We start from the raw sequence: 12,621 nt of genomic DNA on the forward strand, positions 1-12,621 counted from the left end.
GGTGTTTCTCTGTTGGCATCCCACATTTACTGTGCAGCAGCAGTGAACTTTCAGATACCTCCCTGACACCTACAAACTCAACCCTTATTTTCCTTTTTTCCTGATTTTAATGCACTTCTTTTAATAAAACATTGATGATATGGATTTTCTTGCATAACCTCTTCCCTATCCTCTATCTGACTATGTTACAATCACTATTAAAGGGAAGTTCTCAAAAGGAAAAACAAACCAGATCTCTTCACATCTTAAGCCAGGTTTTGTGTCCCAGCTCCTGCTCCAGAGTTGTGTCTAGTCTTGAGGATTCTCTGCTCAGCTGCTGGCTCTAACCAGCAATCTTGTATGAGACAGAAATCAGCAATTTCTTCAGCAAACTCCATTACAGTAACAACAGCAGTTCATCTTCTACTATTATTGGATTTTCTGCATTCTCAAGCCCAACGTGTCTCAGCCCCTCCCCTCCCACATCCCTGTTCAGATAATCAATACCACAGTGCCCACACCAGATTCCTCTTGCAATGGGATCTCAGTCCACACAGACAGTGTCACACATGCTAACACTGCTTCCCCCTCACTTGATTCTTCACTTTCTCTGACACGTATCACCAGAGTACCCCCATCAGGATCTGCTCTGTATCTGGTAATTAATTTGCATTCAGCATTACAGCACCCTACAGATTAGCTCCTTCCATCAAAGGTACCAGTGCAAAGTCTATTTTGATGGCTCTTACATTAACTGCATTCCAAGATAACAAACAAGATATTCTGGTTTTAAATTCCAGCCCTTAAAATGTCTGGATGGGAGAACTCCACTTGACAAAGATGCAGGACTTGAGCACTACAATATTCTGGTCAGTCAAGAGGACTTCTGGCTATGCACATTCATCTTCAGTGGAGCTCAAATCCTACAGAAATCCTGCACTCTCCTTCTCTGCTGTCAGCAACAACTGTAATGGCAATAGCTCAACATCAAAAACCCAGAGAGATTTTCAGAGACAAGTGCTAGCAATGGTGTACACAAAGGACAATGATATTTTACAAACCTACATGATCCTGCAGTGGTGAACATCACTTGTTTTTTTATCAAGCAGGACACAGGCAGCAGGAAGCAAATATCTCCTAGATTTATACCAATCCATGTGTCACATTTATAAAGTGATCTTTTCCCTGGCTCTTGGCAGAAAGGCCAATGCTGCATTGGATTTCTGTCTCCAAGCCTTGAAATCATTTACCCCTGACAGCTGCTACCCCCCTCCTGTGACCCAAGACCTTCCCTGTACAGAAGAACACTTGCTTATTTCCTGCAGAGCTACAGCAAGGGGGAGAGGGGGAGAAGCTGCATGGCTGGGGGTACTGATGAGAACAATAGAGCTAGGAAACCAGCTAGAGCATGGCAACTGTTTCTTAAAAAGTACATTCTAAAAGGTGGCTTGGGTATTCACAGCCTAAACCAGAGATTTCCCTTCCCCAGCCTCTTTAAAGCTTCAGAGCATATCTCTGAGAAGCCTGGTTTGAAATTAATGAACACCCTGCAGGGCAGGGGAGTAAAACCACAGCCTAGAGCTAAGTGAGGAGTGTGAAATCCACCAGTGGGTCTGATCCCTGACTGAGTCTGATCCCTGGCATGGTGAGGAACGGAAACACAGAGAAGGGATCCAGTGTTTGCTCATCTCCCACAGCCTCCCCTTCCCCACAGGACACTAGTGATTTACTTCTTCCTCTTCCTCCTCTCCATCCCTCTCCATTATCTGAAGAAGTTTCTTCTTCTCATCATCAGTCTCCTCCAGCACAGGGGGCTCCTCCTCCCGGTGACGTCCGTGCTCCCGGGCACTCGCTTGCTTCCGACGGGCTTTGATCTCCTCTTCCTCCTCATCCCGGGGTCTTTTTGTCCCTCTGTTAGGCTGAAGTCAGAGAAAGAAGGGGAATAAGAATGAGTCTTCTGTGACCTTTGCAAACTGGAATGCTGGTATTTTAAGACACAGTGAGGAAATTCTTACAAGTTGTTTTAAAACATTTGCTTACACAACACTTAACAGCTCTGAGAAAGAAATAAAAATGGAAAGGAAATTAATTCAGTGAAGTGGAACATCAAATGAGTAGATGAATGGCTCTGCCAAGAGCTGTGTCAACATCCTACCTTGTTTGATCTATGAACACAAATTCATGGGAAAATACATCCAGAGGCAGCAGAGACTGTGATTTCAGAGAGAAGCAGTGTCCAGAGGGAAGTGCCCAGAGGCTGCACTGCTCCCACCCTCCAGAGCTGCCTGACACAGCCCCACGAGGCACAGACCCAGGGGCTCGGGCAGGCAGCAGAGGAGGAGAAAGGTTTTACCCCCCAGGTGTATAAGATTGTACTGAATTCTTGTGAGCATCCTAATTCACCTTGGCTTTCCCCAAAAAAAGCCCACTAACCCCAGCACTCTGTTTTGATTTAGGCCAAGACAGATGAAAGCATTTGCAATATAAGGGAAAACTCTCTCCCTTCCACAGCTACAAGGATATAAAGTTTGGTCTTGTACGTTTTTCTGAAGGACAACCAAGCTGGAACAGGAGCACTCCATGCTCTGTAACTACAGGAAAACAAAGCTTAATTCTCTGCTATTTGAGAGAAGCCTGTGTGCTAAAACAAAAGAAACAAAAACACAAATACTTTTCCTTACTTCACTGCCCAAGTTGCCTGTCAGATGCTTTTGTAGCCCCATAGCAGTAACACTTGTCCAGCCCATTCAGGAACCCCATCTCTTTACTCCAGTAGAAAGGAGAAGCAAGCAAACAGCAGCTCTGCTCCCAAGGAAAAGAAGCTTCCAGAGAGATGTAGAAAGAAAACAACCCAACAAACGGAATGAAGACCCCCAAAAGCTCTTCAGCATTAACCATAATGAGAAGCAGTGACCAGGATCAGGTTGTTGTCAGGGTTGCCCTGTGGTCACCTCTTGGAGGAAGATGCAGAATCAAGTTTCCCAGACAACACATTAGCACAAATCAAAGCTCTGCTGCTCACCCACAGCTACCCCCATTCCAACTCAGTCTTCTGCCTTCTGTATCCCTACATCTTCACTGCTGCTTCCATTAGCACGGGTACATCCTGACCTAAAACCCCTCTGAAGTGCTCCCAGGCACTTTTAAAGCAGTTACTGGGCTCATAATCCAGTGAAGGGGAAGCACACCCAGAGATTCATTGAAATTAGAAATTTATTTGCTTGGAGGGCTTTGTGCTTTGGTGGTTGGGTTTTTCCCCAGTTGTTGGTGTTGTGTTTTTTCTTGGGTTTTTTTGTTTTTTTAAAAAAGAAGATTTTTATTACTGTTAGGTGCATTAAAGTATTATTTTACATGGATCCATTTGGAAACAAGTGTGTCACTGTCAAGAGTCAGTAATTCAAATCCTCCCCAAGTAATCAGCAACTCAATAAAGAAGAAGAAAAAAGTTGTTCTTCTACATGACACCATCTATGGAAAAAATGTGGACAGGTTTGTCAAGGTCTGTCCTTCCTCTGTCCTTCCACTCACTCCTCAATTATACCCAACCCATCCTAGAACACTTCTGGCAAACTGAAATCAGAAAAACAGAGAAATCAGTGACACAGGAATTCCTGAGGGCCCTGCAAGAGCTGCCTCAGATGCTCCCAAATTAGGGCAGAAGGACCCCAGAATGTCATTCCTCACCTCATTTCTAATCATGACAAATGGCACCAAGCCCTGGATGAGACTTGAGGAGAGACCTGGGGAGTGGGGCTTTGACAGATGCAAAGCAAAGCACCTGGGAAGGGGACACATCACCAGAACAAAGCCTGAACTAAAACTCCATCACAAATCCAACCCCGTTTCCTCTGAGCACACAATCCTTAGCATCAGAATTTACACCCTGTTTCAATCCCAACCATTTGATCCTTCTTTGCATTGATGCATTGTTGGGGGGTGGGTTCTGTAACACATAACAAATCATTATGATAAATTAGGGCAGGGCCCAGCATGCAATTATTAATGCTGCCAACAGACTGGCACTAGACAGTAATTGAATTCCCAGCAAACACTATTAAGCAGGCATTAAGGGTTTTCCTTTCATTATTGATGTTATGCAAAAACCTTCCACAGAACGTTGCAGTTTTCCAGCCAGCACTATTAGCACTACCAACCCCAGGGTGGTTCCTCCCCACAGGAGGTGCACAGGCATGGCCAGCTGACTGGAGGCAACCAGCAGCCTCTGCTGAGGCCCCTCTGGGGGCTGTGTCTGTGTTTCCTGCAGGGATCCAGCACCACCCGTGCTGCACTGAGAATGGTTCCTTCTGCTCAGCACACACAGGTTGTGTCCAAACACACAAATCATCTCATAGCTTCACACCTATCTACACAAGTGTTGGCTTTCTGGTAGGAAAAGGAAAGTTAATAATTTGATAAATAAAACGTGGGGCTTTTTACTCAGTTGTGCTAAGGTGCATTTGGCAAGATGATGGAATTCATTAGAAAAAGCACAAGAAAAGCATTTTTAAATTGTTTTGCTAGTTAAGCTTAATTTTGTTCCTGTTGAGTGCAGTAATTCACAGTAATTTATTCAAAAGACATTTCATTTAAATCTAACACTGATATCACCACACAAAGAACAATGAATACAAAGGCTTTTAAAAAGCTGACATTTATAAAACACAGTAAACAAAAGCTGGTGACTGGCAAAGGGAGAATTATCTTCCTTTTTCTCTTCCAGCCTTCAGCTGCACTTTCTTGGGATGTTCCCACTGGGTTCACAGCTTGGATGGCAAACCTGGAGCCAGAGGGGCAGAGAGGGGTCCCCATGTTGAGGGACACAAGCACAGGGCCAGGCTCAGGGCAGCAGGAGCAGCAGTTCTCTCCCCAAACCCCCCTCAATCACCCCACAGTGATCTGCCCAGGACTGCCTGGCCCCCTCCACACAGACACTGCACATCAATGCCAAGAGGAAGCAACCCACAGGACCTGAAACACCTTGTCCAGGCCCCTGACTGCTCCCAGCCTTCTCCAAACATCAGGAAGGCTTAGGGAAGTCTCAGGGATGGAGTTTCATATTATTAAGACATCTGCTGTGTCAGTAACCTCGTTACTGTGAAGCCCAGAAATTATTTGTTAATAAAACCTGAAATAAAACTTGTGAAGTGATGCAGCTGCCCCGAGGAGCTGCTGCAGGGAGGGATGTGACAGCTGTCACTGCAGGGCCCCTGGCAGAGAGCCCCAAATCTCCAGAGGTATCTTCACCCACTTGTTGATTTTGTTTCCACCATTTGTACTGCAGGTTCACTCCACTCCTGTCAGTGTGCCAGCACAGGGAGCTGCTCTGGGGCTCCCAGGGGCCTCCTCCCACTGTCTGCTGCTGCTGCTTCTGGTGTTGGATGCTGCTCATATCCCACTTACACACCAGCAGTTTGTAATGATCACTCACAGCAGTGAAACCTGCACTCCATGAGAAACAAAATCATCCCCCACATTCCTTCCCAGGACACCTGAAAAGTCTCTGAGAAGCTGGAATGGGCTCTGCCCCCTTGACTGCCCCCTGTGATTGGAGGCCAGACACCAGGGTCTGGGCACAGTCTTTCTGGGCAGAACAGCAGTGGTATTTAATCATCAGTTCAGACCATCTGCAACAGTTTTGCAGCGACACATAAAGTTTATGGATTCCTGAGCTTTGTATAAACTGCCAGGTGCTGTGTAATTGTATTTTTTGTTGCAAGAGATTCTTTTCCCCGCTGCAACAGACACTTGGTGCTGAACTGGTGGCACAGTGCCCAAAATCTTCCACGCCAAGCTTGGCACCAAGGGAAAACATCTTCTTGATTAAGCAAGGGCACAGCTGAGGCATTTAGAGGAGACAAATGCAAAACAAACCTAAGAGAAAAGCAATGATTTTGGGTTGTGCTGCGGGGAGCTGAGGAGACTGACTCATTTGCAGGAGGAGATTAAAATTCCTCATCAGAGGCACAGCCACCCCACCCATCCCCCTGCCCACCCACCCACCTGAGAGCTGGGGGGCTGAGGGGCCCTGAGCCACCCCCTGAGCCACCCCCTCCTCAGCCCAGCACCCACAGACCCCTGGCAGAGAGGAACCAGGAGCAATGCTCACCCCACACACCCCACACCCCTGGCACAGGCACAGCAGAAGCCAAACTCTGAGCTTTACACACCCCGTGGACAAGAACATCCTCATCTCAGAGTGACAGAGGGTCCTGCTCTGCCTGTGAGCTGTGGCAGACCCTGACCAGGGCAGGAGCAGCAAACCCACTGCTCCCAATTTGTGTTTCCACCTTTCAGCCAGAAGTGCCCAGACAGCAGGAATCTGCCTTCTGCTCCTCTGCTCCTTCCACTGTTTTACCCCATGCTGGAGCTCTGGACCCACAGACCCCACATTGCTCCCATCCCCCAGCAGAGGAACCTGTGCTCAGGTGAGAGCTCAGCAGAGCACAGAACCAGGACAAAACCTTCAGGGACAGCTCCAGTAGTTGGTTGAAAGCTGCAGAATATTTTGTCTTGCAGCCAAGAATAATTTCAGCAGCAAGAAAATAAATTAAAATGTTAATACCCAGCAGCTAAGCTGCATTTGTCTCCCTCCAGCCTCCTGGCAGGACCTAAAGCTCATCCAGGGGAAACCTGTGCAGAAATCAGGGTGATCCAAGTAAAGCAGACACACACTTCCCTCCTGTGGGCCTCACAGCTTCAGAACAAGAGAAAAACACAGCAAACAAAAACCCAAAACAGAGCCTGGCTTAAATAATAATAATAATAATAATAATAAATCAAAGAAACCAGAAGTTCAGCCCAGGTTTACCCCCTGCACCTGAGGTGTAAATTGCACCACAGAACAAGTAAAGGATCATATAGGTAACCAGAGCTGGGGTGGAGACAGCCAGGACTCACAGGAACATGAGAAGTGATTGCTCTGATTTCATAGTGAAACATCAGCAAAAAACCTGCAGGTAGAGCAGTGCCCAGGCTGAGTGGATGTGAGGAGGGCAGGGCTGAAACACCTGAGGAGGAAGGATGTGAGAGACAGAAACACGCCGTGGGCTGCAGCCCGGAGCTGAATCCTGGAGGATTCCAGCAGATTCTCCAGGGGAGACTGCTCCCCACGCACCCCGGTAAGGAGATGGGACCTTCCCCTCCTTGCCCCGGGCACCCGGCAGCTCCGTGACCCCGGCTCGGGCACTGCTGCAGCTCCTCTGGAAAGCACAGCACGGACACCACCGGTGCCCGACCAGGAACCGGAACCATCGCCAGGGAGCGGCGGGCACGGAGCGGGGGGGCGAGGGGAAGGATGGAAAAGTGCAGCACGGTAACCGGAGACAGAGTATTAACCGGGTTCTGTCACCGGACAGGGGGGGAAACAAACGAACGAAACCCCCAAACAGAGCAAGAGAAATGAAGGAGAACGGCAGCCACGGGACACGGCCCGAGGGCAGCACCGGGACCGTGAGCACGGAAACCCCGGTACCGCTTCCACCCAGCACCGCTCCCCCGAGGGGCAGAACCGGGAGATCCTCGGCGAGAGGGCAGGGCAGGGAATGCTCCCACCGGCGCGGGGTCCGGCCCAGGCCCGCTCGGAGCCCCATAACGGGGCCGCTCACCTGGTAACTGAGCAGTTCCCCCACGTCCATGGCACCGAGCGGGCCCCGACACCGGGAGACAGACGGACTGACGGACTGACGGACTGACCGACTGACTGACCGACTGACTGACCGACTGACCGACTGACCGACTGACTGACCGACCGACTGACCGACTGACTGACCGACTGACTGCCACTGCCGCCGCCGCCGCCACACACCGGGGCCGCGCGGCGACCTGCCGTAAAGCACGGAGCGCCGGTGTGGCGCCAGACGCCACACTGCCGGAAAGCAGCGCCGGAAAGTGCCACACTGCCGGAAAGCAGCGCCGGGCAGCGCCACACTGCCGGAAAGCAGCGCCGGGCAGCGCCACACTGCCGGAAAGCAGCGCCGGCAGAGGGCAGGGGGCAGAGGGTAAAGGGCAGAGGGCAGGGGTCAGGGGTCAGCTCCCGCCGTAGGCCGGGGGGTCCCGGAGCCGCCCCACACCCCCGGGACGGGGCAGCGGCCGGGGGGGTCCTGGGGATGGGCCCTGCGGGGTCCCCGTCCCGGCCCCGAGGCCTCCTGCCCCCCCAGGGCAGCCAGGCCTGCAGCGGCAGCCTGGGCGGAGAGACCTCCGGGAGGGGACACACCCGAGAGAGCGGAACCGGGACAGGGCGGAACCGGGCAGAGCAGAACCGGGCAGAGCAGAACCGGGGCAGAGCCGCCCGGTGTGCTCCTGCTGCGGGACAGAGGCCCCTCAGTGCCCCTCGGTGCCTCTCGGTGCCCGGGGGAGCTGTGTGGGTGCCCGGTGCCGCCATCCCCGTGGGGGGGACACGTCCCGGAGCAGAGCGGGGGCACCAGCAGTCACTGGTGTCTTTGGAGAGGTCTCCCTGGAGCTGCGAAGCTGAGGGGCTGAGGGGCTGAGCTGTATCTGGAGCTGCTGCCGCCATCCTGAGCAGCTCTGTCCCTGCCCGTGTCACTCCCGCTGTCACCTGGGGCAGCACAGGGACCAGCACGGGGTGCAGGGGGGGACGTGGTGGCCCCGCTGCTTGCTGAGCTCCTGACAAACAGCTCTGGAACTCAGCAAGAGGCAGAGCCACAGACAGACAGACAGACAGACGTTTTTCAGTTTAACAAATATGAATAATTAGAAGGGAGTCAGCTTGGCCAAAAGCTGAGAGGATTTATTTCAGTGGTGCTTTGAAGAACAGCTCAGGGCTGGGGTAGTTTTTCACAGCATAATGATGGCAGCTGTTACACTTACCTCAGCAGGAGTGTGGGCTGGGAACACTCACAAAATTAAAAATATATATAATGCTTTCCAGAAGCCCCTCACATCCCCCGTTGTCTCAATAAAACACAGGAAATTCCAGTGGTGACAAAATGAACTCCACAAATCTGCGTGTTGAGGAGGAGGAGAACATTGGGTGCCCCCGGGACCCCCTGGCTGCACTGGGAGCTGCCCAGCCCTGACCAGCACTGCACTGGGTACTGGCACCGGCCCTGGCACTGGATACTGGCACTGGGTACTGGTACTGGCCCTGGCCCTCGGGGGTGCCGGCACACACCAGATGTGGCTCAGGGCCTGACCATCCCCAGCCCTCCACACCTCCTGCTCAGGGCCTCTCCCCCCCTTCCCTCCTCCCCTGCTGCCCCTCTGCCCCAGGTTTTCTCCCCCAGTTCCCGTTGTTCCTCACTCAGGCCCCTCCTGCACCCCCCCCTCCAGGAGGTGCCGAGCGGTGCTGGGACCCCCGGGGGCTGCTGGCACCGTCCCTCCGCAGACACACCGAATATTCGGTGATCTTCAAACTGGAGAAGAGAAACGTGAAGGCAGCACGGGGCGCCGGGAGCTTTTCCTCCTTAGACAAAGGGACAGAAACCTCCAGCACCTTCCCCTGCCCCCCGGGGACACCCCAGGAGTGTCCCGAGCAGCCCTGACCCCGACCCGCACCCCTGCCCGGCACAAAGGGGCAGCCGGAGCCCCGCAGAGGGCAGCGAGGGGGAGAACCCCCGTTTGGTTTTATTCCGAGTTCAGGTTCCAATCCAGATGCCTCGAGATCTAATTCCGAATAAATAATTGTACTGAGTAACCCCGGTCCCCCGGTGATTAACTAAACACACCGAGGCTCGCCGAAATTGAATTAGTGGTGTGCAGTCAGCCGTCATTACCCTCCCCGCCTCATGAATATTAATGAGGGGTTATTAAGAAATGTAAATGATGCCTCAGGGGGTTGGGAGCACGGGGGGTGCGGGGCGGTGTGGGCTGATATGACAAACCATTAGGAAAACAGCCCGATTGAAGCCACTTTTTAATTATGTCAGATCTGGCTCTTCCTCGGGTGCAGCGGTGTTGCCGGATGCTTTCGGGTTTATTAAAACGAGGAGGAAAAAAAAAAAAGGAACAAGTTATAGCTGGAATGTCAAATGAGCGTTTGCCAAGCGGAAAAGCTGCACCAGGAAGGGCCCTGGGGGTGGCAGGGGGGCGACAGGGGGGCGGCAAGGGGGGCGACAGGGCTGCTCCCTGTCCCCGGCAGCACCCACACCCCGGCCTCGGGGCCCCCCCAGCCCCAGCCCCCTCCCTCCATCCCGGGGTGTGGATGAAGCTCACGCGTTCTCACAGCGCTCCCCGCAGCACCCAAGAGGAGCTGACGGGTGCAGTGGAGTTCATCAGAGTGGGTAACGGAGGGGAGAGAGAAACCTCAGACCCAATTGCTGCAGAAACCATGAGCCGGGGCTCAGAATCCTCCCATTAAATGAGGATGAGGTTTAAAGGAGCAGGAGGCTGTTCCCTGAGGAGGAGGGAGGAGGGGAAGAGCCCCCAGCCCCACCACCTGCACCCATCGCAGCATCCATCCCCAAACCCACCACCTGGACTGCTTGGGGAGGGCTGGGCTGACAGACAAGTTACAGAACGATCATTTAATGCAGTCGAGGCCCATTACTGCAGCCAGTGGAACCCCACAGGCACTGCTGCAGCATGGTCAGGCTGGGTCTGACAGCCCGGGAGGGGAACACACAGGAATCTGTTAGCATGCACGTCTGGGAGCTTCCTAACACCAGGCTCACCTCTTAACTGCACCCATAAGTGTTGAAATTACTGAAGGATAAAATGCAGATGGACTGTAACCTTCCCCAAGCTCACCTGGCACTGCTGCACTGAGAGGACCCGGTGTCCTTCCCTCTGCCTGGATTACCAATGTGCTGCCAGACACCCCCTCCCCAGGCCCGGCAGGGAGGGGAGGCTCCAACCCAGGGTCCCACACTGGTTTCACCAAGCTGGAGCCACTGGGGCACCCCCAAGAGCTGCCCCCAGCCCCAGCCTGGTCACAGCCTCATCACCGTGGTGAGTCCTGGCTGAGGTCCTGGGGCAGGGGGCTCAGTGAGCACAGGGGGGTAGCAGGAGCAGCCAGGTGTGCTGTGCAGGTTAATGAGATTAATGAACCTGACCATTCATTTGGCAGGCGGGCTGGGACCAGGTAATGAAAGGGATCTGACCTGTGAAACCAGGCTGTGAGGGGCTGGGGTGAGCAGGGGGAGAGGGGGCAGCTGGTGTCCAGCAGCGTGGTCATGGTCTGGGCTGTGTCCAGGCTGCTGCCTCCTCATCCCACTGCCACTCAGTCCCAGCACAGCTGGAGCTGTGGTGCTGAAGTAGCACCTTATTTATGGCTCTGCTTCCACAAGTTAAACTCCACAAAGTGTGACAATCAAAATTAAGGATTTTCCAGGAAGGTGGCCTGAGGGGAAATAACTGCTGAGGCCGACAGAGATTTCCCAATGGTGACTTTTAAATTAAAGGGGAAAAAAATTTCTTTAATTTGGCTGTGTGCTCGGGATGCAGCTCACTGGGCACGTTATTATCCAGCTCAGCAAATGCTCCCAGAATTCGCTTGCACTCCAAATTACCAACATCTCTGCAAGGCAGCACATCCCCACCTGGACCAGTGTCCACCAGCACCAGGGCCCTGCAGGCACCCAGAGGGGCTGGGGCCACCCCAGAGCCATGCCTTGCTCAGTGCCACCACACCAGTACAAACACACTCTGAGACCCCTACAGCCAACCCCCATTCCCAGCCCCTCCAAATTGGGGTCAATCAGGGCTGGGGTGTTGCCACCACCAGGCACACATCTGCCAGCCCACATCTCACCCACTATTTAAACACCCAGAGACAGAGGTGCTGGGGGGACCCCAGATTTTGAGACTTTTTTTTTTTCCTTTAAAAGCAGGCTCTGCCAGGGCCTCCTGTGCTGCGTGGTGAGGGTGGTGGCTGCTCCAACACACCCGTGACACTGCCATGCAGAATGTCCCCAACCACCAGAGCTGCTGGCACAGTTTCTTCCTTAGCAGGAGGCTGACTGGGGGTCCCCAGCAGCCTCCATGGCCCCACCATGTCAGCACATCCACGAGGCTCCAGGTGAGTGGCTTTGCTGGCTGGATTGCACACCAGCAGGGATCCCTCCAAAACCTCCTTGGTGGGGCTGGAGGCACCTGCCCACCCAAGAGAGCCACCTCACCGGGCTCTGCCACGGAGCACCCCGGCACAGGGAGCACCAGGGCGGTGATGCTCAAAGCACCAGAGCTCAGGGGGCAGGAGGAATGAGAGCAGCCCGTCCCTGCCTGCCCTGGCCCAGAGTTTTCCTTTCCTTGCCCTCCCCCCCTTCCAGATGAAGCAATGAAATTATTTTTCTACTTGAGCAGTTTTCAATTTAGATTAAGAAAAATCTGTGCTGGGTTAGCGACGCTGCAGTAAATCAGGAGCGAGCGGCACGGGGCGCTGACAGCCCGATCGCTTATCGGCTGCAAACCTCTCCTCAGCTGACAGGCTCCACGGGTGACATTGAGCGAGGGCAGTGACAGCCCCGCAGGGACACAGCGGGGGGCAGACCCCCCTTCAGCCTGTACCCCGGGCAGGATCCATCACAGACCTGGGCACGCCGAGGGCAGCCCTGGCTCCCGTCTGGCTGTGGTGCCAGCTCTGCCCGGCCATGGCACCGCTCCCAGGCTGCCCACGGGTACTGTGGGAGGGGGACACGCTGGCCCAAGGACATCCTGCCCAATGCCCACGGGCCCTGGCACACCGAG

At 53.5% G+C, this 12,621-nt stretch overlaps 1 protein-coding gene across 3 annotated transcripts in view; it reads right to left on the reverse strand.

The window, feature by feature from the left end:
• The window catches only part of CTNNBL1 (catenin beta like 1), a 43,594-nt gene extending 35,793 nt beyond the window's left edge, over positions 1-7,801 (reverse strand). The window contains exons 1-3 of one of the 3 annotated variants that reach the window (XM_030463190.1): positions 7,736-7,751; positions 7,584-7,690; positions 1,710-1,898 (exon numbers count right to left, since the gene is read on the reverse strand). In XM_030463190.1, coding sequence (XP_030319050.1) covers positions 1,710-1,898; positions 7,584-7,613 — 219 coding nt within the window. In that variant the 5' untranslated portion in view covers positions 7,614-7,690; positions 7,736-7,751. Of the gene's footprint in view, positions 1-1,709; positions 1,899-7,583 lie in introns of all 3 variants that reach the window. The other 2 variants (XM_030463189.1, XM_030463191.1) reach the window with 2 other exon arrangements.
• Between the last annotated feature and the right edge of the window lie 4,820 nt (positions 7,802-12,621).

This window comes from Calypte anna, chromosome 20 (genome assembly GCF_003957555.1).
Source record: "Calypte anna isolate BGI_N300 chromosome 20, bCalAnn1_v1.p, whole genome shotgun sequence".
NCBI classification, from domain to species: Eukaryota; Metazoa; Chordata; class Aves; order Apodiformes; family Trochilidae; genus Calypte; species Calypte anna.